This window comes from Dermacentor variabilis, unplaced genomic scaffold, assembly GCF_050947875.1.
Source record: "Dermacentor variabilis isolate Ectoservices unplaced genomic scaffold, ASM5094787v1 scaffold_12, whole genome shotgun sequence".
In the NCBI taxonomy this organism is placed as follows: domain Eukaryota; kingdom Metazoa; phylum Arthropoda; class Arachnida; order Ixodida; family Ixodidae; genus Dermacentor; species Dermacentor variabilis.
Window position 1 is genome coordinate 22383794 of NW_027460280.1, and position 25075 is coordinate 22408868.

At 46.3% G+C, this 25075-nt stretch overlaps 1 protein-coding gene across 2 annotated transcripts in view; it reads right to left on the bottom strand.

Moving 5' to 3' along the window:
* Ide (Insulin degrading metalloproteinase) overlaps positions 1-25075 on the bottom strand; it is a 247923-nt gene that overhangs the window by 211084 nt on the left and 11764 nt on the right. For both annotated transcript variants that reach the window (XM_075676326.1, XM_075676325.1), the window contains exons 5-9: positions 21683-21786; positions 20815-20984; positions 8557-8679; positions 6584-6786; positions 1692-1764 (exon numbers count right to left, since the gene is read on the bottom strand). In XM_075676326.1, coding sequence (XP_075532441.1) covers positions 1692-1764; positions 6584-6786; positions 8557-8679; positions 20815-20984; positions 21683-21786 — 673 coding nt within the window. The remainder of the gene's footprint in view (positions 1-1691; positions 1765-6583; positions 6787-8556; positions 8680-20814; positions 20985-21682; positions 21787-25075) is intronic.

Genomic DNA, 25075 nt, shown 5'->3' on the forward strand with positions numbered 1-25075 from the left:
CTAGCTTGCGACAGTTGAAGCAAGCCTCCGGGCGCCCCTTGTAAGGGAAAACTTCGAAAGTGAAGCCCAAATACCACATGTATCGGGGCAGCTTGGTGTTGGCGAACGTGACGACAAAGTGTTGTGTCTGGCCCATACACCGCGCAGCAACAATAGGGATGTCGGGATTGTGAGCACGAAGCTCAGCGAAGATTTGAGCATCACTTTCATAGCTGTAAGCCTGGTACAGAATCCCCCGCACGGGAGATGTGCAAATCGTGAGAGGTGAGTGGGAATACGGTCTTGTAATCAAGCTTCAGCTCGTGTGTACAAACTGCGGTGACGTATCGCCAAAGTGGAGTTCGCTGTACGTTCTGTGGTTTCAGCATGTAAACGCTCATCTGCTGACAACCTGCAGCGCACCTTGAAGAAAAGGCACACGGGTGCAAACAGTCAATCTGACTACATGCCTGGTGCATATTAGCCCATTAGGAGTGTACATACCATGATGTTTTTAACTGTATAGAGCTAAATAAAGTATCAACCATTTTTCTCGTTTTCTCAGAACACAGATTTTGGACACTTTCTTTGTTTGCTGCTTTGATATCTTTGGACCTAGGACAGCTAGGGCTATAATTTTTTTTGCAGCATGAAGCTAAATGTGCAGGTAGTGCAGCGCTGAGAGCAGATTTTTCATTCATAGCTCGAAAAAAAAAAATTTTTTTTAGTTAAAAAATTTCTTGTTTTTCATTATGCATAAACAATGAACTCATTGTACTGTAAATTGAGAAGATGTTCAATTTTAAATCTGCTTGCAGTGCTGTATTCCTTATGCATTCTAGTATCTATCCATGCGTTAATAACAATGTCATGTTAAAAATATATTTTTTTTGTTTCAGCAAACAATAGAATGTGATTACTAATTAACTCAGGAAATAATCGACCTATTTAAAATATAATTACATATTAAAAATCAGCTCAAGAAACTGAACAAGTCTGTGCAGTTTCATCTAATTTGTTTTAAAAATAAGTGACGTTGTCTTTACAACCCATGTCCCCCCCCATAAGTCATCGAAGGTTCCAGAGTAATCAATGGTGCCCGCGTGTCTTCCAGAAAGTACTACACAATTCGTGTCATGCATACTATCAAATCACACAAGGTGCCGTGACAACAAACAATGGACAAAACCATCGATAACATTCGAGAAAATTCCGATACATGCATCGAAGGTTCCAAAGTAATCACTGGTGCCCGCGTGTCTTTGAGAAAGTACTACACAATTCGCATTAATGTTCAACATTTGTTAGTTGGTGTAAAGCAGTCAACCGAGAAGGATATACAAGCACATGTGCCAATATGTTTCAGTTTCACAAGTCAAGACTGCATTTTTTTCAGGATTCTTGTGCGAGCCCTAACTTTAGTTCAAATTGAACTAGGTCACCGGGCTATACCTTAGTGCATACCTGACATTTTAGTTTTCTATATCCTAACCACTGTGTGTTTTTATGTTGCTCTCTTTCTCCAAACAAAAGAACCCAGATTTTACGGTATATCAGGAACTACTTGTCAAAGGACTAAAACAAATACATTTTTGGAATCAGCGCATAGGAATGCCACATGTGACGACTAAGATCTACCATAAATAAGAAAGTTGGTTTTGAAGTGTAGCTACCCCCCTTAAATAACCACCAGAGATGTTTAAAAAGCTCACCTCGTGCCTTCAGCTCTGAAAGCAAGCTTCCTGGGCCTTCATGTCCAATAAGGTGGGCAACATAGTCTCCTGGCTAAAAAGATAATGAAACATACTATCAACACAGTATCAACACAAAACCTCACACAGCTTGAAGTGTTGTTCTGGCAAGTATGATAGCACCATTCTGCAAGCCTAGAGACCTAACTGTGGCTTTATCATGCACACGTGCAGCTTATTATTTGTTTCCGCATCCCACAAGCGATGCCAGTGGCTTCCCAGTTTCTTTCGTAAGAAAGGCCTCAGATCTGTGGCAGGAACATCAGCGATAGGATTACCATATTTACTCTATTTTAACATGCCTTCGATTGTAATGGGTACCCATTTTTTGTGACCAAAAAAAAAAGGGGGGGGGGGGAACGCCCTCGATTGTAATGCACGCCCGTTTGCTGTGACCTATAGAAAGAAAAGACCTTTGCAGTACTGCGCACCTCATTCATTCATACAGAAATACAGCTTTCTATCATTTGGAAAAAACAAAGATTTACTCCCAATGCACTAAAGTTGCGATAAATAAAAAAAGTTGCAGTTTCGCTCGAAAGTTGAAGCATCGATTACGATAGCAAATTAGTAGACAGCTATACGAAAAGTAAGGGTAGTAGTTTTACCGGCCGTATAAACTTTAAACATTCGCTTGCTAACTAAATTAACGCACATAGTGCCACGCACACACAAACATGAACGTGTCTCGGTCAATGACCGCGGAAACTCTCCAAACGCTGGAATACAGAAGTGCGGTAGCAGGAGCAAGGGAATTGGCCTTTGTGTGGCCTCAAGCTTCGACGCGAACTAAGCGACGAGAACACAGCACGGTGAGCCTAGATGCAAAGACTCTTGTCTCCGCCGCAGATCGCTTTCAAGATAAGGGCCGCACAGCCACCAGTGTAGAATGCCTCTCCTGTTTGCGCCAGTCCCACACGCAAGTTTAGAGAATTCAGAACACTCGTGATGCAGCCTGATTTCCATCCGTCTCCACACATGTGATCGCTTTCCTTTTAATTGCGGCATCGTGATGAACTCGGCATGTCTTTGCAGTCGGCACTTCCATGCTGATGGAGCAAACACAGAAAACAGGAAGACGGGAGGTGCACTAACCTAAGCCAAAGGAACAAGCACTGCCTAAGCACACGTACTACAGCACATGGAGAAAGCTACAGCAGCTAGGCTGGAAGCACGTACGAGGCCGCCATATTGAAATGTCAATGACGATATGGCAATGTTGATTTAGGGTCGTATTCGATTCTAACGCGCAAGCAATTTTTGGACCAGTTTTATGTGAAAAAAAGTGTGCGTTAGATTCAAGTAAATGCGGTAATAGCTTATGATGCAATTGATGTAGCCATCTGGTCTGCCAGAACATTACCCTCAATGCTCCTATGGCCAGGCACCCAGCATATGATGACATGCTGGTTAGATATATACACTTTACAGAGGATGGAATAAAGCTCAATAAGTACGAGATTTTTATGTTCACGGAGTGACATCAAGGCTTTTACGATGCTCAGGGATTCTCTAATTTTCATTGTTTTTTAAAGTTTTGATTTCCTTATATGTTTCACAGCCGACAATAGCGCATAGGCCTCAGCCGTAAAGATACTTGTATACGGATGCAGTACATCGGATTCCGAGAAGGATGAACCGACGGCTGCATAGGACACTCCAGCATGTGACTTCGAAGCGTTTGTGTAGAACTCTGTGCAGGAGTGCTTGCACTGGAGTTCTAGGAAATGCATTCGGATTTCGAACTCTGGAGCTCGAAATTCTAACAGGCCGATTCCAAAAGGCCAAAAACGTGATGTGGTTCTATTGCTGCTAGCTTAGCACATGCTTTGTAAGTTGTAGAAAGGACATGTTACATTCTACCACCTGCCACTCCCAAGGAGGTAACAGCTTGGTTAGATACATTAAGCGATGTTCAAGGAGTGGGACATGCATTTCATTGCTAAGCTACCTCACAATTAACAAGAAAGGCTGTCTTACAGGGGAACGATTACAGAAACGTGTAGCACACATCATATCGTTAACGGTATTGGAACACTGGCTCATGGCTCATGATTAGAGTGTATTTTGAGAAAATATGCGGGGCTGACGTGTGTTCTCTGGCTAAGTGGCTAAGCAGACACCTAGATGGTGGACAGGATCTGGCATCTTTAGTGCGCTCGGGGCAGCAGAGCTATACATGACGGCACCATAGTCCAATCGTGATCGAATTAGGCTCTTATAAAGATTGATCAGACAGTTCCTGTCACTACCCGATGTTGTGTGGTATAGAATTTTCAGTAAGTACATGGTTTTTAGACATTTTGCTTATTTTATGTGTGGAATGAAAGTAAGCCTGGAGTCATGTGTATTATCTAGAAATTTGTGCTCTTTGTTGACAGGTACTTGTCCTTACAATTCTATACAAGGATCTCGAAACAGGCCTCTCTTTCTTGTGAAAAGAACACAAGAACTTTTGTGGGGATTGATTTTAAATCCATTTTTGTCTGCCAACTTGGACATCTTGTTCAAGTCCTGCTGTACCTGTTTCTTACACACTATGAAGTTACAGGATTTGAAGCCTATTTGAATGTCTTCCACATAGACGGAATAAAAAATGGCAGGTGGTAATGAAGCCCGGTGTGTGGTCATCTTGACGATAAACAGTGTGCAGCTGAGCACACCTCCCTGGGGTACACCAGTTTCCTGTATAAATGAATGTGACAATATTGTGCCGATTTTGACGCGGAAGGTACGATTGGACAAACAGCTTTCTATTAGGTTTAGCATATTGCCACAGATGCCCACTCCCGACAAGTCTCTCAAGATTCTATAATGACATTTTGTGTCGTACGCCTTCTCCATATTGAGGAATATGGATGAGAAAAACTGTTTGTGTACAAATGTCACTGATATTTCCTTCAATGCACACAAGATGATCGTTTGTAGACTGCCCTTCTCTGAAACCACACTGATGGGGATCAAGCATTTTGTTCATTTCAAGGTAACGTATGAGTCACCAATTAATAATTTTTCCAAATAGCTTACAAAGGCAATTCGGGAGAGCTATCGGGTGGTAACTTGCCACCAAGGAAGGGTGTTTACCCTGCTTCAAAACAGGGACCACAATCACTTCTTTACATGCAGATGAAAGGTATCCGGCAGCCCAAATAGTGTTGAAAAGTGCAAGTAGTGTAACTTGCGTATCATTGTGTAAGTTTTCAATCCTGTCATGCATGACTGTCGGGTCCCGGTGCAGAGCTTTTGCATGCGATCAAGGCAGCTCTCAACTCGGCAACACTGAAAGGCCAGTTACATGGTTCGTTCTGTCTGCATTTACGTACGACTGGCTTACATTCTTCTATTTGTATTCAAGGAAGGATTGAGAATAATTTATTGAGCTTGACACATGCTCGAAGTGCTCCTCAATAGAGCCTGCCTGGTCTTGCAAGTTATTCCCTTGGTGGTTCACTTGAGGCAATGGATGGATTTGCTGCCCTTTTAGCTTTCTTAATTAAGCCATTCCACAATTTCGCCTCCTGTGCGTATGAATTAATGCCCGAGAGGAACCTCACCCAGCTTTCTCTCATTTCCCAATGACATGTCCGCTTTCCCTGTGATTTAATTTTTTTTTATAATGAATTATATTCGCTGCATTTGACAATCTGCGCAATATGCCCCATGCCTTATTCTGCCTCTTTCGCGCCTCTCTACAGTCTTCGTTCCACCAGGGAACACGTCTTTTAAGTGAACCTCCATTTGTTTGCGGGATAAACTTTTCACCTGGAACAATAATAAAAGCAGTAAAATTTGCAACAGCATTACCTATACAAAAATCGTTCATAAAATCTCATGGTAGATAAGCTGTATTTTTAAGGGGGCAGGTGGGGATCAGAGCTAACTTTTTTGTTCTTTGACCTAGAACAACGAAACTTGGCAGCCACATTCAAAAGTGTCTTAAATAAAGAAATATGCAGTTTCATTAAGATACCTTGACTAGTTTTCAAGTTACAAAATATTTCATGTGTTCCGCTTGTGGAAAACCTGGCACTGTAACAGAACATGCCAGGGAGCTGCCTGTAGTTTTAATCTTTGCTCAAAAGAGCACTACAGGGTACAACAGTTCAAAAAAATTTTTCACTGCTTTATCTTTTTTTACACAGAAGATCATGTTCACATTTTCTAATTGTACCAGAACTTGTCATTCACAAATTAGCATGCAGAATAAAAACTAAGCCCTCAGTAAGATATTGAAGACTGCCATGCCCTCAAGCACACTTCAGGGAATACATAAAAACAAACAGGATCAAAATTGGTCCAGGGATTCCCATTCTACCCTTTTCACAGACAACGCAGAGTGCCCAAAAAACACTTTTGAGAAAACGTCTCTCAAAGTTTTTGGAGCAGTTCACATCTCTCAAAATGTACCAGGATTGTAGTTTTTGCTGTCTTTGCTTACAGGTGACTTTTTGGGTCTCTGCCCTTTGATTCGCACAGTACGAGGTGCCGACGCGCGAAGTACCTAGCCGCGCAGTCCTAGGTGCCGATGCGCGAAATGCCTAGTCGCGGGCTCGAGGAGTCGACACTTTTGATGTGCTTAGTCACGAAGTTCGAGGTGCCGATGCACAAAATTAGTAGCCGCAGGCTCGAGGAGTCGACACTCGGATGGGCTTAGTCGCCTTGTATACACCATGACTGTATACACCTTGGTGTATACAGTCATGGACATGTTCTATGCTATCACGGTAGCATCACAGCGTCAAGATATATGATATGGCCACTTTTGTCACAGGCAACTGTGCACTAAAAGGCACTTGGTTTTCAATTGCAACTACAGGACAGCATCACAGCAGGAACGATAAGCAAACTCTTACTCCAGCTTTGTAGTACTGCCTCAGATCTGGAGTGGGAAATGTCATGTACAGGAACCGGTTGTCCTTGACAGGCACCACATGTGCCATCAAGCCCAACTGTTCAGGACCATAAGGGTGTTGCGGCCAAGTTGGTCGTTCCACACCTTTGTTGGGCACAACTGAGAACAGCGGCACCACCATGCGCGCCAGCTCATCCAGGGACTCTGCAAGCGTTACCATGACACTTTATTTTAGGTAGGCATGGCTCAACACTTCCTTAATATTGGCAACATATGTGAAGAGAACGCACTAGAGCTCAGGCACAGTGCACTAGTTTAAACCCTGTGATCAAAACTGCTTTCTTAAAAGGAGCATTAAACAGCTGCACTAAATTAGATCAATCACTTATTCTATTATAGTTTTTGTTCACTTCACATACAGGGTGTCTACCAAGTTGACATTTCCAAATTCCTTGAGTTTTCCAGGTTTTCTCTGGGTGCCTTTGCAGAATTCCATGAGTGATGCAGAACTATGTTTTATGTCAAGAGGGCCTGAAACCATATTGCCCGATGCTGTCACTCTCTAATAGGCATATGAAAAAAAAATGTTTAAAAACGATTTAATCCAATTTGAATACTAAGGAGTAGTGTTTATGTTATTCAAAAAGAGAATAGAAGGGAGGGGTTAAAAAATGCACAGCAGATAAAATGTCTTCGAAAAATATTACAAATGGAGTCTGACATTCTCAAATACGAATAAAAAGGAGAAGCACACAGAAGCAAATATTTTCGAATATGAGCTATTTCTATCAACTGATAGCAAGCTCAGCAGTATGAAGCCCAACTTTGTCACAATTTAGATTCTCTCTCAACAGCTCGTAAGTCAACCTCAACTGTGCTGACATTATGATGCCTTAGTGCTGTGTTTAACTGCTTTAAAGAGTTTATTTTGGTATGAGGGACACCTGCATCTCGGCATCAGCCAACACTTTGTTTTTTGAGCTCAAGCTCCTTCAAAACGGCGGCAGCACGCTTCCTTTCCCATTCATTCCTGAATGCGTAGGTCCTTTCTGTTCTTGTCCTCCTTCTGCCACTCGTTTGCCCCACGGACAATTTGAAGCATCTTCTTGGTCAGTTGCACAGTCTACGTCCGATTTCCCGAAATCCCTAGGGGCCACGATTGGTGGTCGAGATTGAACCCATGGCCTTGCTCTTAGCAGTGCAGTGCCACAGCCCTTTGGCATAAAAGCAGTTCTTGAAGCTCTTTGGTTTATTTAGAATGAAATGCTCTACCAATCAACTCAGCCAAAGCATACAATGCCAAAATTAGTACCATCACGGCATGCTGGTGTCAAAAATTCAGTTATAGCACCACCATGCGTTTGTTTCTTCATCTTTTCTGGCTTAGCAGGCCTCCTTCCATGATAAGAATGGCTACATTGCTATTGCTAAAGCATATTTTAGTAATGAAGCTGAACTTATTATTGCTTTTTAGTGTCCGTTTGTTTAACTTGCAAGAAGGGAAAACAACACTGCTACCACAGCCTGTACTGCTGGTAGTAGAAGGTCCTTAGAGAATTTAATGCCATGCTCAATTCATTTGGTTTGTCCAGTGACAGATTCCCTTAATAAAATCCACCGAGCATTTGTACCCTCTATGACAAGAACATTATCAATAACCAAGGTCCACAATGTGCCTAACCTGGGCACTCGAACAAACGCTGCTGCTCACTAACATTGCTGCATAGCAATGAGACGACTAGCCTATTGGCAGTGTCACAGTACCAGCAAAATCCATGCACACACCACGTGGGAAATTGTGAGATCCGTCTCTTGAAACACACTTGCAACATAAAGGTCTCGGCCCAACGCAAGACACACATGAAACAAGGTGGCATATCCCTTTTTGTTTGCTTGGAACTTTGATCTATTATTCCAAAAAGGGATCACCAGGACTGCATAGCACGACAGAATTGCTCAGTGAGACAGCCTCACCTTTGCCAAGAACGACGAGTGACATGATGTTGGAGGAGTACCACTGCTGGTGGAACTTGAGCAGTTCGTCCCGCACCATCAGCCCTTTTGACTTAGGAATTGTGTCAAGTGTAGTCAAGTTACCTGTAGAGAATGATTACACAACTCACAAGTGCAGCCAATAAACATTTTATAAGAGCTTCTTTCCAATTTGCATGCCTTTTTTCTTTTGCTAACTACTGAACACAACCTCTACAGTAGCACTAATAATGTGGCACAAGAAGATACAGCTGTGTACATTGAAAAATTGGCTTTTCCCAACTTTCTACATGGTCCAATGTTGCCTGGCAGTAATCAACTTCATGATAAAACACCAGCCCTTCATATTGACAAAGACGTCATGCCAGGCTGCTTCAAGTAGCATTAAAACGCAAGTCCCTACCCTACCCAATCTCTACCTGAGATGTCTCATTTTCTTTTACTTTCTTTAAATTGATTATGCTAAGTAAGAAATGCCCAAAAGTTACAGGCTGCTTAAACATGCATGCAGCTGTGTCGCTTTTTTAGCCTTCTCGGTTATACCTAATCGCACGTTGGTTACCCATTAAAAGGTGGCACATCAAACTGCGGGATCATACAATCAAGATGATTAAGGGGAGCCAAGGGGCTTCACTTTTTTGTTAGTAACAACCATTTAAAGCCAAGAGATGAAACCAACAAAAAGCTTAGGGGAAATTAACTGCTTTTCAAATTGAAATTTAGAAAAAAGGAAGGAAAAGTGGGAAAAAATAAACTTGCTGCCGGTAGAGGTCAAACTCGTGTAAGTGGTCAATGGCCTACAGCAGCAGTTCTCCCCTCATCCACTTTCTTGAGTACCTGTGTACAAGTACTAAAAAGTTATATAATGCATTTTTTTTTTACAGCGAAGCTGTCTATGGCTTGGATCTGGGAGATCATGTCTGCATGTAGACCAACCATTTTTCATATGTGGGCCGATCGCAAAGATAGTGCAATACTGGGCAGACCCAAGGTGAAGTTGAAGCAACGCACTCCTCATACATGGACCAATCTCGAAGATAGTGCAATACTGGGCCAGCCCGCAACGGAGGTGCAGTTCGCCATTAAGGGGGCCCACATACACAACTTCTCAGGTCATCCTTCTTCACAGAGTGGAAGGGCACGGAGATCTTATATTACTGTCTTAATTTTCAATTTTTTGCTGTTTAGAAGAAGTTTCCATAAAATTTACCCCACATAATAAATGCATCCCCAACTTTGCTCTCGCTTTTCGAAAAAAGAAGTGCATTCATACAAGAATACCCGAAATCACACTATGTGCTACTAAAACGACAACATAAAGTGTCCTTTCGACTCGGCCATACCAATGCAATAGCGCATGTAAACAGCCACACTGCATACATTAACTCATCTTTGTTTCCTAATGCAACAGTGTTGCGGAATTTCCTCCCAGAACACACAGTGGCATACACCGAACGCAAAGAATTCTGCGAAAAAGTAAGAATGCACTACGCAGCCTCTACCTGCTCAGATATATTTTTTTTTCTACTGTTTACCTTTATATTTTGAATGTATTATCAATTATATTTCTTTTACTTCACGGACTATTTCTGCTGTATTTTTTGCATTTTTGTTCAAGTCACTGAAGTTCACACGTCTTTTGTCCCCCTTATGTAATGCCTTCAGGCATTTAATAAGGAGAAATAAATGAAATAAAATGAAATATTGACACATGTACTTGTTTATCTTTTTTGGGCGACTACTTTTTACCAGATAAAAAATTTTAAACATTACCACTCAGCGCAGGATGCACCTGCATGTATTGTAAGTATCCCAAATGTTATTGATGGTTCTCCCAGGTTTGTAAAAAGTATTGGGAAAGGTTTCAGAAAAATAGATTTATTAGAGATATTGCTACAATGCCTCAAAAGTCTTCTAAGTACATCCCTTGAGCATATAGACACATCTGCCAACAGCTTTTCTACAACAGGTGGATTCCGGAAGGTCCTTAAAGGCACATGTACAAGCTTCTTTGATGGCACTTAGGGTCCTATGGCGGTATCTTTTGAGGGAGGATTTCACTTTTGGGAATAGGAAATAGTCTGCTGGTGCCAAGTCGAGACTGTAAGGGGGTTGGGAAATCGTCACGATGCCGTTTATCGTCAGGTAGTCGCCGCCCTTGGTGCAGATGCGGCTCGTTGCATTGTCGTGATGAAATTTCCGATTTGCAGCGATAGCTGGCCTCACCCGGATAACCCTTCTCTTTAGTCTTCTTAGCACTTCTAGGTAAAAAGCACCAGTCACTGTCTACCCCTCAGGTACAAATTTGTAGTGGACCACCCCCTTTGCATCAAAGAAAACGATGAGCATGGCTTTCACTCTGGATTTGCTCATTCGAGCCATATTTGGATGAGGTGATGCCAAAGTGTGCCATTCGAAACTTTGCCACTTTGTTTCAGGCCGCATTCAAATATTTAAGTTTCGTCTTCCGTAATTATGTTGTCCAAAATGCCAGGGTCTTCTTCAACATGTTGCAGAAGGTCTTCGCAAGCAGACACTCACTTCTGCTTTTGCTTGTCTGTCAAGACCTTCAGGACAAGTTTAGCACAGATCTTTCGCATCGCCAAATTTTCTGTGATAATGCTGTGCACTGTCATCTTATCAATGCCAATTTCATCTGCGACCATTCGAACACTTAAACAACAGTCTGAATTCAGCACTTCATGCACATGTTGCATGTTGTCGGTTCTTGATGTCGGCGACTGTCCAGCGCGGTACTCGTCCTCCACACTTACTCCACCATCTTTTAAGAGCTTGTGCCCCTTAAGAACTGCAGTTTGTGACATGCTTTCATCCTTGAACATTTGGCGAATCATGCCGAACATCTCCGTACCTGATTTCCCCAGTCCAACACGAAATTTGATGGCATACTGCTGTTCGATCGTTCACTGCATTTTGTGCTTGCACCTTATCACTGGACAGGGGTCCACTAAAACCACCATCTAGCCTGAATGAACGCTCAGAGGCAACTGGCACTTGGTGCATCTTGAAGGTCACATCCCCTACCAGCGCGCAAGCGCAGTGCAAGTGCGCTGCGATATACAGTCACGTCAGGAAACAATTGATGCCCGACAGTTTTTATACAAACCCTGTATCCATTGTATGTTGTCACCGAAGCTTGTGTAATCTGAATGTATGAACGACACAAATTGTGTAGAATTTTCTGAAAGACACGCGGGCACCAGCGATTACCCTAAAACCTTCGATGACCCATGTATAAAAGACGACGTGCTTGGCCGGCAGATCAGACTTTCGCTCATCGCCGACAGTGCTCCCTACTATCGGAGTCATTCAAGTGTAACCTGGTTTTGAGGGTACAGGTTCGCCCAACAAAACGCTAGTTTTGTCATTTTAAGTTTTGCCGATTTCTTCACCATCACTACTGCGTGACATCTGGTGGAAGTGCTAGTGCATTCATGTACCGAAGCCCCCGCAAAGCCGAGATTCAAGCCCGAAACCCTAGGACAACACCAACGTCACCAAGGCCCAGCGAGCTAGCAGTAGGCAGCAAGGACTGCTACCGGAATATGGACCTCTTCCCGAGAAGACCAGAGGGATCAAGCCCAAGTTAGCAACCCCAATGGCTGGCCCCATTCTGCTGCAACAACCTCTGGACCCACCAACCCACCGTGGATTATCGTCTGAAGACCCAGAAACCTGGCTGGAGACCTATGAACAAATCGCAACTTTCAACAACTGGGACTCCGACGACAAGCAGCGGCATGTATACGTCGCCTTAGAGGACGGCGCTAGAATATGGTTTGACAACCAGGAGTCAACCCTGACAACATGGGACCTGTTCTGTAACGGCCTACTGCGGACCTTTGCGAGCATCGTGCAGAAGGAAAGCGCCGAAGCTATGCTAGAAGCCCGCATACAATTATGCAATGATAGCATCACGATTTTCACGCAGGAGATGACTCGCCTGTTCAGACACGCCAACCCCGATATGCCAGAAGAGAAAAAAAGTTTGCTTCTTGATGAGGAGTGTCAAGCAAGAGCTCTTCCCCGGATTGATACGCTACCCGCCCAAGATTTCTGCTGAATTCGTTTCCGAGGCCACAACCATTGAGAAGACGCTCGATATGCCGACAAAGCAATATAACTGCCAAACACTGTCTGCAAACTACACCAATGTTCAAGCATTTGGCAGCGACAACATGCAAGAGACCATCACAGTGGTCGTTTGCGAGGAATTGCAGAAGCACTTTTCAAGGTCACAAGGCTTTAAGTGGCCTTAATTGATATTGTCAAAGAAGAGGTTTAGCAATCACTTGGGGTTACTAAAGTGCAGCTGCCATCGCCACAGCCCCAAGCGATGACATACGCCTCCATAGCCCTCCGCCAGTTTCCCCCTCCGTACCCACACCAGGGCATGGTAATGCTGCGGCTCCATCATCCACCAGCCCCGCCGCCAGCACACCAACACGTCACCCTGTGCAGTATTCCAAGGAAGACTGACGTTTGGTGAGCCCCTGACCACAGTCCACTCTTCTATCACTGCAGAGAAGCTGCCCACACCTACCATCAATGTATTTACCACGAGAGGGGATTGCGAGGGTTCGCTGTCAACGCACCGCGCCCTCAGGAAGGTGAACGCCCTCGTGATATTTCCGACTACCTCACCGCTACTCAAAGGAGCCCTCGATGACCGTCCCGTTCGCTGTCACCAGGCTGCTACCTGTCACCATAGCGCCGACCATACACTGGCCTAGTCCGCGGCCAGTCTGCAAGCCCATATCCGGAAAACTAATAGCAGAAACCGATGAAGGTGCAGTTTCTGTACGTTGAAATGTCAAAGATCCTCCATCGACGGCAACAACAGTTCAAGCTCTAGCTCGATGTCATAGCCCCCTCACGCCGCCAACAAAGCCTGGAAGTCAAGAATGCACCGACAAAAGATGATCCAACGACACCACGTACCAGCCATGATCCGACGCCAAGACCTAACTGCAACGGAAGACTAAAGAACCACCGACCTCAATGTGCTTCTCAAAAGCCACGAAGTCACCGCGCTTGCAGACACCAGAGCCAACTATTCCGTAATCAGTGAATCTTTCGCCGTCAAGTTGAAGGAACTCAACACCGCCTGGCACGGCCCTCAAATTCGGACAGCTGGATGACACCTCATAAAGCTGACGAGAATCTACACGGCAAGAATTACAGTACATGACTGGACCTACCATGCAACGTTCATTGTCCTCCAACAGTGCTTGCGAGACATAATTTTCGGCATGGACTTCCTGGACCAACACGATGCAATCACTGGCCTGAGGTCAAAGTCCCTAACACTGTCCACAGACCGAGTGATACCAACTAAAAGACCTTCCAGTCAGCATTCCTCGAGTGTACTTGAGAACCAAGTCAGCATCCCGCCTCGCTCCAACATTGTCATTTATGTCAGCTGCGGAACACCCGCAAACACAGAAGGCATTATCGAGGGTGACCAACACCAACTGCTCGACCGTGCAATTTGCATCACATGAGGGATCACTCAACTGCACTGAGGAAAAGCGAAAGTGATGCTAACAAACTTCAGCCAGGAGTTCAAGCACGTCAACAAGGGCTCAATGATAGTATACTCTGAGAAGGAAGGAAGGAAGGAAGGAAGGAAGGAAGGAAAAAGTGGAGAAGGAAAGGCAGGGAGGTTAACCAGTTTAGCTCAACTGGTTTGCTACCCTACACATGGGAGTGGGATGAAAGATGGGGAGGGGGGAGAGAGAGAGCACATAGCACAGCACACACATCAGTTACAGTCTGTCACTCTTGCGTAGTACGTGACACTCTTGCGTGGTATGTGACAAACTCGTCTCTTTCAAAAACCGAAGTAGTCCCTTCGTTGCCTTCAGCTGCGATGTCTTCTGTCGGCGACATGTGAAAATCGTTTCAACTGACAATGGTCTATTTCAAGGTGCGGCAGAACGAACGCCAGGGACTGTCTCTGAACATTATATTCAGGACAGTAGCACAGAATGTGTTCTAGCGTCTCCTCACAAAGACAGGCATTTCAAAGAGCGTTTTCAGCCATTCCAATGCGAAATGAGTAAAATTTCGTGAATGCCACCCCTAGCCATAAGCAATAAAGCAGAGTGGCCTTTCTTCGGCGGAGTCCAGTTGGCATACAGAGGTGCATCAAAGAGGGCAGGTGGTATTGATGATTGCTCAGTTTGGTCTGGCTGCTTGGTGTGCACCATAGAGAGAGCGTGATCTCCTGTGAAAGTACTCAAAGTCTGCTGGCTGGTGGTGGTGAAAAACTTTTATTGCTCTCACAAGAGAAGCACATGGAGGTTCGCATATGGACCGGTCTTTAAGGGCCCTACCCTTAAAATACTACGTGGAATCCCTAGTACGGGACCACAGTGGCGTCAGCCGCTGCCAGGAGGCGCTCGACCAAACCCCTTTGGGCCTGCAGGTCATAGCAGCCGAGCAGGGTCGTCTCCCAGTCCTCCCGAGTGGGGGTTGGGGTGAGGGGCAATAGCTGGGTTAGATGGGCAGGCCCACACCATGTGGTAGAAGTCCGAAGACTTCTCCGCACAGTGCGGACAACTGCCCGTGAAAGAACAATAAAAATGTTTGAGTGCTGCCGGGCACAGCAGAGTGTTCGCATACAGACAGGGTAGAAGCCGCTCATCCGTCTTAGATAGTCCTTTACTCGGGAGAGAGTAAAGGCTATGGCTAGATTGATAATGCAGGACAATGTCTTTAAAGAATATGCGGGATTGAATTCGAGATCCTGATCTAGGGGGTCGAGAAAGGAAGACTGGAGAGAGAGCGCGCGGGCGGCGGCATTGGCTGCCTCATTCCCCTCGAGACCCACATGAGCAGGAGCCCATACTATGTACCGGTGAGCGGGGTCCCCGGTGTAGGTGCAACTTTGAAGTAGTCGGTAGGCTAAATATGGAGCCCAGCCTTGCTCGACGTTCCGACAGGCCCCTCGCGAGTCGGAGATAATTGTTTTGGAATCAGAGTGGGTAGCAGCCAGTGAAATGGCGACCTCCTCCGCATGAGTTATGTCGCGGGCGGGAAATGTAAGCCCGTTAACTATTTTGGACTGGTGGACGACTGCGGCCGTGTACCATCCCCCATGGTGGGGGCCGGAGGCGTCCACGTAATAAGTGCCGGGTTTCGACCCATAATGGCGGCCCAGGGCTTCCGCCCGCGCCAGGTGCCGACCATTATGGTCCTCAAGTGTCATGTTGTTCAGAAGAGGGCGTACGTAGAGGGCACACCTCCACTCAAAAGGGAGTCGTACTCGCTCTTCCATAAGGGTGGTGTGTTGGATGTGTAGTGGGGCAAGGAGGCGGCGACCCAACAGCGTCTTAGAGAGGCGTGTGTATTGGTTAGTTAAGTGAGCCTCTCGGAGCTCCCAGAACGTGTCCACCATGCCTAGACCCAGGAGACGCTGGTTGGAGGTGGTCACGGGGAGATCGAGGGCTCTCTTAATAATTTTGCGGAGGATGACTTCGAGTGGATCCTCTTCTTGCTTCCGAAGGTGGAGGTAAGGAGTCGAATATAAGATTCGACTGGTCACGAATGCATGCGCCAGCTGCAAGGCATCTTTGCACTGCAACCACCCGCGTTTCTTGGAAACCCGGTGGACCATGCGGCCCACCTGGTCCCCCACCTTACGGAGCTTGGCCAGGGTAGTGTTCGACCGTCTATGTTGATCAATGAAAAGCCCCAGTACCCGGACTTCTGTGTGTTCAGGAATTGGTCCTGTCTCCAGAAAGAGCTCAATTTTGGTGGTACACTTTGGTGAGGGGCGTATGTGCACAAATTCAGATTTTTGAGGGGAGCATTGCAGGCCACAGTGGCGAGCATAACGGTCCACTATGGTCGCCGCTTGTTGCAGGTTGGCCTCAATGTCTCCGAGTGAGCCCTGCGTGGCCCACAGGGTGATGTCGTTGGCATACAGCGCATGCTGCACACCAGCGACAGCACCCAATTGGGCCGGCAGGTGCATCATAGCCACACTGAATAGGAGAGGAGACAGCACTGCACCCTGTGGTGTTCCTCTGGTTCCAAGTCGGAAGGGGCCATGTTCAGTGTCCTGGATTTTAATGTAGGAGTCACGATCTGTCAAAAATTGCCGAATGCATCTGAACGTGTTGCGTCCGCAGCCGGTTTCTGAAAGATGAGTGAGTATTACCTCGTGAGTAACGTTGTCGAAGGCGAGTACGACCTTATCGTTGTGGGGGCATTCGACCGGGTCAAGGATGTCCCGATTGAGTTGTAACAGAACATCCTGTGTGGACCTGTGAGGGCGAAATCCTAACATGGAGTCTGCAAAGATGTGTTGATTTTCCATGAACTCGGATAACCTGTCACGCCCCATCGTCTCCATTAGTTTGCCCACACACGAGGTGAGAGAGATGGGGCGAAGGTTGTCCGTGTTGATGGCCTTGCCAGCTTTGGGAATGAAAGTGACCAGAGCGGTTTTCCAATCGTTGGGGAGTGGCGCGTCCCCGAGCCAGATTGAATTGATGTAATCCAATAAGGACTGGTAGGCTGGGTCGGGTAAGCTAGCGAGTAATTTGACTGCAATTTTGTCCCTACTCAGGGCTGTGCCATGTTTCATTTTTACCAGAGCTGCCCGCAAATTGTGGAGCTGGAATGGCTGATCCAGCTCAGCGTTCTCTGAACCTGCATAAGAGTACGCTGATCCGCAGGAGTCCTGGGTAGTGCACAAGTATTGGTCCCGCAACTTGTGCGCTAGCTGAGTTGTGTTGCCGTGAAAACTGTGTATGGCACGTTGTAGATGTTTATGAGTTTCTGTATGTGTCTGCGTTGGGTCGATAAGGACGCGGAAGAGCCGCCAGGTATTCCTGCTGGACATCTGCCGCGCCACCGTGTTGCAACGATCCACCCAGTTGGCGTCTGCAAGCTGGGCCGCATACTCGGCCGCCTGCTGGGTGAGCTCGGCAATTCGAGCCTTAAGCTTGCGGTTATGCTTTTGTCAGGGCCACCGGCGGACGAGGCAATGCTGTGCTTCCCAGAGGTGGAGGAGGTGGTTATCCACGTCCGATACCGCCTCGGAAAGCTGAATTTTGGTTTCGGTGGAGCGAAGGCTAGAAACCAATTGTTGGTAACATGACTGGTAGCCTTGCCTGAGTATAGATGTCGCTGTGTTGTAATTTTGCCTAAACATGGACCAATCTGGGAGTCGGGCCTGTGTTGTGGGTTTTGCTAATGGTTTGGTCCGAATTGTAGTGTTTAGAAAACAGCGGTCGCTACCAAGGGTTTCCTCGATGTTGACCCAGTCTGCATACTGAATGTTGCGGGTAAAGGTCAAATCCGGACACGTATCCCGAGTCACGGAATTGCCTATACGGGTTGGGTGGATGGGGTCCCGACCCGCAACTCTTAGCTCTGCGGGAATGCGCGACTCTCACGCGTCCCCTGATATCTTGTTTTCCCGCATAGCTCCCCCTCCTGCAGTGCGGCTTCCCCGCGTAGCCTGGCGCCCGCGGCGGTCGGCATGGTTGAAGCGCAGTACGAGAGATGGCGCGATTGTGGCGCTGCTAACGCCGCCTGCAGGCGGGGGTTACTTGGGCACTAGAAGAATAAGGCGCTTCCTCTTTAGGTCGGGATGGCAAGCAGCGCGGACGTGCCGCGCGCGTGCCGATCCATACTTCTGCGAGACCGTCTCGCGTGGCCTCCTTCGAACGTGCCACCGTTCGCGCGAACGACCAGGCATTGGGATCCAGCATGGGGCGAACATATTCGCTCGTTATCCGGCGCGGTGAGTCGGACTTGTAGATTTGTCGCACGCCCATCGGCATATTTTGTGGATAGCAACTCGGCTAGCAGGCATTGATCTATGAAAGGTGCAATAAATGCCCTTGTGATTGTTTGCACTACTGTGTTGTTGTTCCTTTGTCCCAAGAGCACGGGAGGAGAACCCCACAGCGCACGGCTAAAAAGGTCGGAGAATGATACATTCGGCAATTTGGGTGTGCAGTAGACATTTAGAATGTGCAATGGTGAGTCCTGTTTGCGGAGGGGGAGAAGAGTCACCATTACATGGGAAAAGTCAAGGTGGAGGTCTAAGTCGACCATATTTGCGGTGTAATTTTTATGAACGCCTAGACAAGACAAGGGGTCCTGTTGAGACATCGTATCGTTTGTTAAGGTGGCGCCCTTTCCTGGCTCTTGAAGGGCCACCACGGTGGGCATATGCTCGAAAGTTGAAAGGAAAAGCCGAAGGTCAGCCCGTTTAGTACGAGACCGTAGTCCTCGGCAGTTCCATTGAGTTACAGCGACAGGAGAGGCCAATTTAGATAAGGGGAAACGCCTACACCGAGGTTGCCTCGCCATGTTCGGATTTAGGGGTTAGAGGAGGGAAGGTAGGTGTCCCGGAGCCAGCAACCAGGGGCTGAAATTCAGCTCCTGATAGGGGGCAGCTGTCCTCATCATCTTCCAGATCAATTGTTCAATGCGACGATTTGGAGGGTCGGCCGGATACATCTTTAAGAGGACCGGTCCAGTGAGAAGTGCCTTTGAGTCGCTGAAGATTGACCATTGTCGAGGTGGTTCCCGATTGACGGAACAAAGTGCAGTGCGAAAAGCGGCTAGTTCTGCAGATGTCGATGTCGTTGGGCCGCCAGAGCATCACCCACTCGACGCGGGTCGGCGTCTCGTGCCGTAACAATCTGCACGCTTCGCATTACGTCGACGTCAACAGTTGAGTCTCAAATATGTTTTAGTTACTTCAGATCATGCATTTTGCCGGTTAGTACGTTTTTTCTCGCAGTTTTTTCCAAAACATATGAACGAGGTTCTACTGTTGCACCCATAGGCGCACCACGCACTTGCAGGTAAAAAGTTCGCTTAGAAGACTAAGTATGTGTTTGACAAACAGAATTTAAAGAGTTCGAATAGGTCCGGAACATCAAAATGGAAACCTGTCGGGTAGCTATCAGTCAGTTTCAAGGGCAGCGGTGCAAACCTTTATAGCCAATTCTACTGGAATGCTTATGAATATCAATTTAACATCAAATGAGACCATGAAGTCATCATAAGCAGTGACAATGTTTCGTACTTATTCAATAAAGTCTCCGAAATTGCACACATGGGTATTGCTTCCGACAACAAGCAGTGAAATAACCTGGCCTGAGAAACCGGATAGCTTGCACAAAGTCGAACAGGTGTAGTCAAGAATGGGTTGCATAGGAACAACTTGCTTGTTTATTTTTGATAGACAGTAAAGTGCAGGAGCTGATTCGATGTTACAGAGTAGTAGGTAATAATGTGGCTTGTGCTGCAGCGAGATCAATAGAACACTGGTTTTTCTTGTGAACAAAGCTCCTGTAGGGGAAATCGAAACATCATTAAATATCAGTTTTTTTCTTGGTTGGTGCATAAATGTATGTTTTTCCAATATGTAGTATTTTTTTAATAATTTTTCTTCTATGTTGCTGTCTGCTACATGGTTCACATAGCTGGTGTGCACAGATTTACTAAATAATATTCCTACCAGAATGTCATTCAACTTAAAAAAATAATAACCTTCAATTTAAAATAAAGTCCACACAGCCGCTTCAGCTTTAATGAAACCGATCGATGAATGTGGACCAAATTTACTTGCACGTAAAAAAAAAGCCAAAGCTGAAAGGTTATCTAAAATTTACTTGTGCTATCTTTTCTGTCGATAACTTCTGGCTTGTTTTGCTAGTCTCTCTTTGTGTGAACACTGGCTCTAAAATTGTTTTTCCATGTTGTTGGTGCCTGCCACCACAATGTATGTAGAGCTAGCAGCAGCACTGTTCCCAGTGAAAGTGCACAGAAAGCTAATATACCCTTGTTCATCTATCTGTGTGAGGATGCATGCAAGAAACGAGTCTTTGTACTATTTACTTGTTTTTCATGCATCTCTAGCATGCTTTTAGGTCAGCAATACTGAATCAATTGAAAGTAACCAAAAATTTACAGGATAGTGCCAAAAATGAACAGGTAGAACCCAGCATTCTGCCAGTCACATCTCTGCACTTTTTCTTGCTTTTTTTTTCTTACACTCTGGAATATGATTTTCACTAAATATCAACTAGCACAACCTCGTTCTTTAAGGAGTCACATCAAAGCTTTCTTACTTCACCAGAAAACTTTTTTTTTAGCACTTACATACAAGTCAACATAAATGCAGTTTAAAAAATATGGTGTCAAAATGAACAATTGAAGCATTGCCTCATTACACCTAATTACCTGTGCCAAATTTGCAGAAGTCATGTTGAGGGTCTGCGGTAGACATTTCTAGTTGTTTTAAACGCCAGGAGTCATTCTGGATGTTCTTGACATGCTCAGAGTGAATGGCATTTACTTCTCGATCAGTTGCATCTTCATTGAATAAAGGGCACACAAAAAATGCCGCAAACCTGCAGAGACAACCATCATCAGCAGCCAACAAAAAATTACACAGAAGAGTGCACTACCGGGTATGGCTCATTGGGGCACTTAAGTTTTCAGTAATGCTGCCCACGTGTTCAGTGCCAGTGAATTCAGAAAGTGTACTGGCTTCCGTTCAGAATTATCCTACACCTGAAACCAGTACTCATGCTGTCTGTTTGAAAAGTTGCATTATGAAACCAAACATACTTGATGCCATTGTTTCTATCAAGTTACCTAAATGGAATTAAATGTCAAGCAGCATGCTGATGTATTTTAAAAAATATACTTGTTTTAAAGTTCATTAGCCTCTGCTACATCCAGGCATACCCTTCTACCTCTGAAAAAAATTCCTGCAGCTCTTGTCATCAATACCCATTGCTTTGCTGCTTAGTTGTGCACAATGCATCATTTGTCATCACTGAGCAGACTTCCACTTCACTGTTGATGTTGACAAGATCTTATAATACAACCAACAATGCCTCTCCAATGGAATCAACATGTCCCAAGCCATCAAGAGTTCATGACTTCTCCAAATAACTAGAAGTCTACTGCACTATCACTTTTTAAAATGATACAAGTTATGTAAAAATATGGCACATCAGCATAATACATACATGGCATAGTGAGGAATAGTGAGGTAATAATAGTGAGGTAATAAATAAAAGATGCACACAACAGCTCTTACCTGTCCAAGGCTGGTTCCAAGTTCTCAGGTGCAACATCAAAGTAATAACATGTGTGGTCACTGGCAGTGAATGCATTACTGCTACCCGCATGTTGACACAAGTACTGAAACCACAGAAATCAGATTAGAGCAGGCCTTACACTAGAAATGCCTTAAAGTACAAAATTACCATACTTGCAGAAATATAATGCATTATGTTTTTTTTTTTTTTTTCAGAGTTCTCAGCCTGGAAAAAATGTATACTCCTCGATCCTAGCACAAGGCGTGATTTTGCTTCCTCAATTTCGAGCTGCAAGACAAGCTCAGCCACCAAATGACTAAGCTATGCAGAAAACTAACCTCGCAGGAGGCACAGTGTGTGTATAGTTAATGCAGTGACAGTGAATGAGGGTAATGGTGTGAATTACAGTTAGGAGCCTCATCTCTAGACTTGTGGTCAATGATATGACCAGCTACAGAAATGCACATCTATTTGGCACCAAAGTGCTAGAGCACATACATGGGCACTCATGCAACTGTTGCATGACACCTGAGGGTGCAGAAAACAGTTTGTGCAAATTTTTCTCGTGGCATTAGATGCAGACATCACTTGAAAAAAATATTCCAAGCACAGTGGACCGTCAGCATACCATATTTTTTTCGCTTATAACCCATACCAAGGAGGTGGAGTAATCTTTAGTTGTAGAAATGAGCTGAAAATTCAAAACATTTAATAGCAAAGACAGGGTGCAATTTATATGCGAGTTTCATCTTGAGGTGTGGCTTCATGTTGGGCTTCCAGGAGACAACAAACTTTGAATGGAGATAACAAAACTTTGAATGGTAAAAACCTTGCTTTGAGGTGTGGCTTCACGGCAGCTTGGCATGCGCTGCATTGAAGCCACACCTCAAAGCAAGGTTTTTACCATTCAAAGTTTTGTTATCTGCAAATAAACCCAACCCTCTCCCCACCCCTTTGCATTGAAGCTCCCTTCTCTCCTCCTTCATAATTGCTAATTCTCATTTACGTGTTGCCATTCTGCATTAGCGTAGTTAGCCAATAGCGCATGCAGCACCAGAGCAAATCGCGACTTGAGCTTGCAGATTATGCATCATGTGATCATACGTCAGCCATTCCCGCGGTGGTCCTTCTGCCCGCACGAAGCCCTTCATGGTATGATGGAGAGATAAATCACCATTGCGATTTTCAGCTCAGTTGCATTTGCTCCATCGTCGTTGCCCACATGAGGGCTGCTCCGTCCGTAGTGTCATCCTCCGTCATGTGAATGCTAGCTGCGAAGTGATCCGATTCATGTCACGTCATGTGACTGGTTTGTTCACAATCCCATTCCTCATGCAAGTCCAGCTATATCAGCATCGTCAAAGAGGTGTGGAACAGAGCCGTTGGCCCAAGATATAACTTGCACGAGTTCTGCATTCGCAAATGGAGACTGTTTCTGCAAAGATTTGCGTGTTGTTGTGTGCAGTTACTTGTGCGAGTTATACCCCCCCCCTGTTTTTTGCAAGGTTGTTGTAATCGGGGGTGTGGGTTATGCACAGAAAAATACGGCATTCTGCTGTGGTTTAGAAAGTTTAGAAGTTGGTTTCTGGAATATAATGATGTACGCATGGCTCATTGTCTATAGAAGATCAGGCCAAGATGTGCAAGAGCCATGGAATAACGCTGCGAGCAGAAAATTGCATAACAATTCAAAGTCTCAAATGAAGAAACTGAAAACCTTCTCTCTGTACTGTGGGGCCTCTCCTCCGTACTCATGGGACAAAGGAACGACAACACAGTAGTGCAAACAATCACAAGGGCATTTATTGCACCTTTCATAGATCAATGTCTGCTAGCCGAGTTGCTATCCACAAAACATGCTGATGGGCGCGCGACAAATCTAGAAGTCCGACTTACCGCGACCTGGTAGCGAGCGAATATGTTCGCCCCATGCTGGATCCCAACGCCTGGTCATTCGCGTGTACGGTCACGCGGACGGTGTCCAAGGCAGCCACGCGAGACGGTCTCGCAGAAGCATGGGTCGGCGCACGGGCAGACGGCATGTCCGTCCCGCTTGCTTCCCGAACCCCAAGAGGAAGCTCCTTGTCTCTCGGCGCCCGAGTAACCCCGCAGCGTCGCGACGCTCGCGCCATCTCTCGCACCGCGCTTGTACCACTCTGACCGCCGCAGGCGCCAGGCCACGCGGCGGGCGAAGCCGCCCTGCAGGGGACGAGCCATGCGTGAAAACTAAATCTCAGGGGAGGCGTGAGAGTCATGCATCCCCACATCCCCCCAACCTTAAATCACTACATATTCCGGCGAGACATGTGACACGGTCTAACATCAAACTGTGCTTTGCAAACAAGGTAGAACATTAAACAATGGCCGCGCCGAAGAGATGTCCACACGCTGTCCATAGCATGCGAGCCGACATTGTCCCTGGGTACACCGCTGGCGTCCGCCGGTCACAGCAGCAGCTTTGAGACTCGACAGCACGATTCCAGGCCAGGACTCCGGAGACGACGACGCAGTAGTCGGTACGAGCAAGCGTCGCTCGCGCCCTGCTGGGAAGAGCCGCCATAGCTGTCGGTGACCGCCGGCTCTTTTGTCCGCCGCCGAGGGTTGTGAGCTGGATACAGGAGGCCGCCGAAGTCGCTGCGCCGAACTGGCCACAGCATCACCATCGCCCGGATTGGCTCGATCGTAGTCTGGGGCAGCAGCGCAGACGATGTGCAGGTGACGGCAAACCAGGGGTGACTCCAATCACGCTGCGTAAACTCAACACACTCGGCAAACACTAAAGTAGTGCAAGGGAAAGGAATTCTGCATGCGCATCGCCCACGTGGTACGATGTTCAACTCGGCTAGCAAAAGATCGGGCAGCTACTCAGATGCTAAGTTCATGTGAATGAAGCTCGCTTCCTTGAGTCGAACGAGTAATTTCAATTCGTGCGAGGCTAAATAGAATGAGGGAAGCAAATTGCAACACCTCAAAGCCACGGTCCACCAGGTTGTGTCCCTCCACGTGCGACAGGCAGCTTCGTAAAGCCTTTGGGCCTAAAGCGTCGCTACCCTGACAACAACCGGCATCCAAAAACAACACCCAAAATGAGCGCAAAACAGGCAGCCGCGAGGAGACGTCAGCACTGTGAGGTGGTCCTACTCCGCTCGGTGCACACAGCATCCGAGTTGACGGCGCCCACCGTCCTAGACGGTGTCGGAGCGCCCGGTGCCAGGCCGCAATACCAGTCAGCCCGTAGTGGCACCCGTGGCCCGCGGCCACCCGGCTCCCAGAGCCGCGACTTCATCCGAGTCAAAGAGATAGAAGAAGCTATTTACGTAAGAAATTCGGACCACCCACGAGGCTTCCGTACTCACTCGCTTCAGGCTTGCCACTGCTTCGCGGGCGCTCAG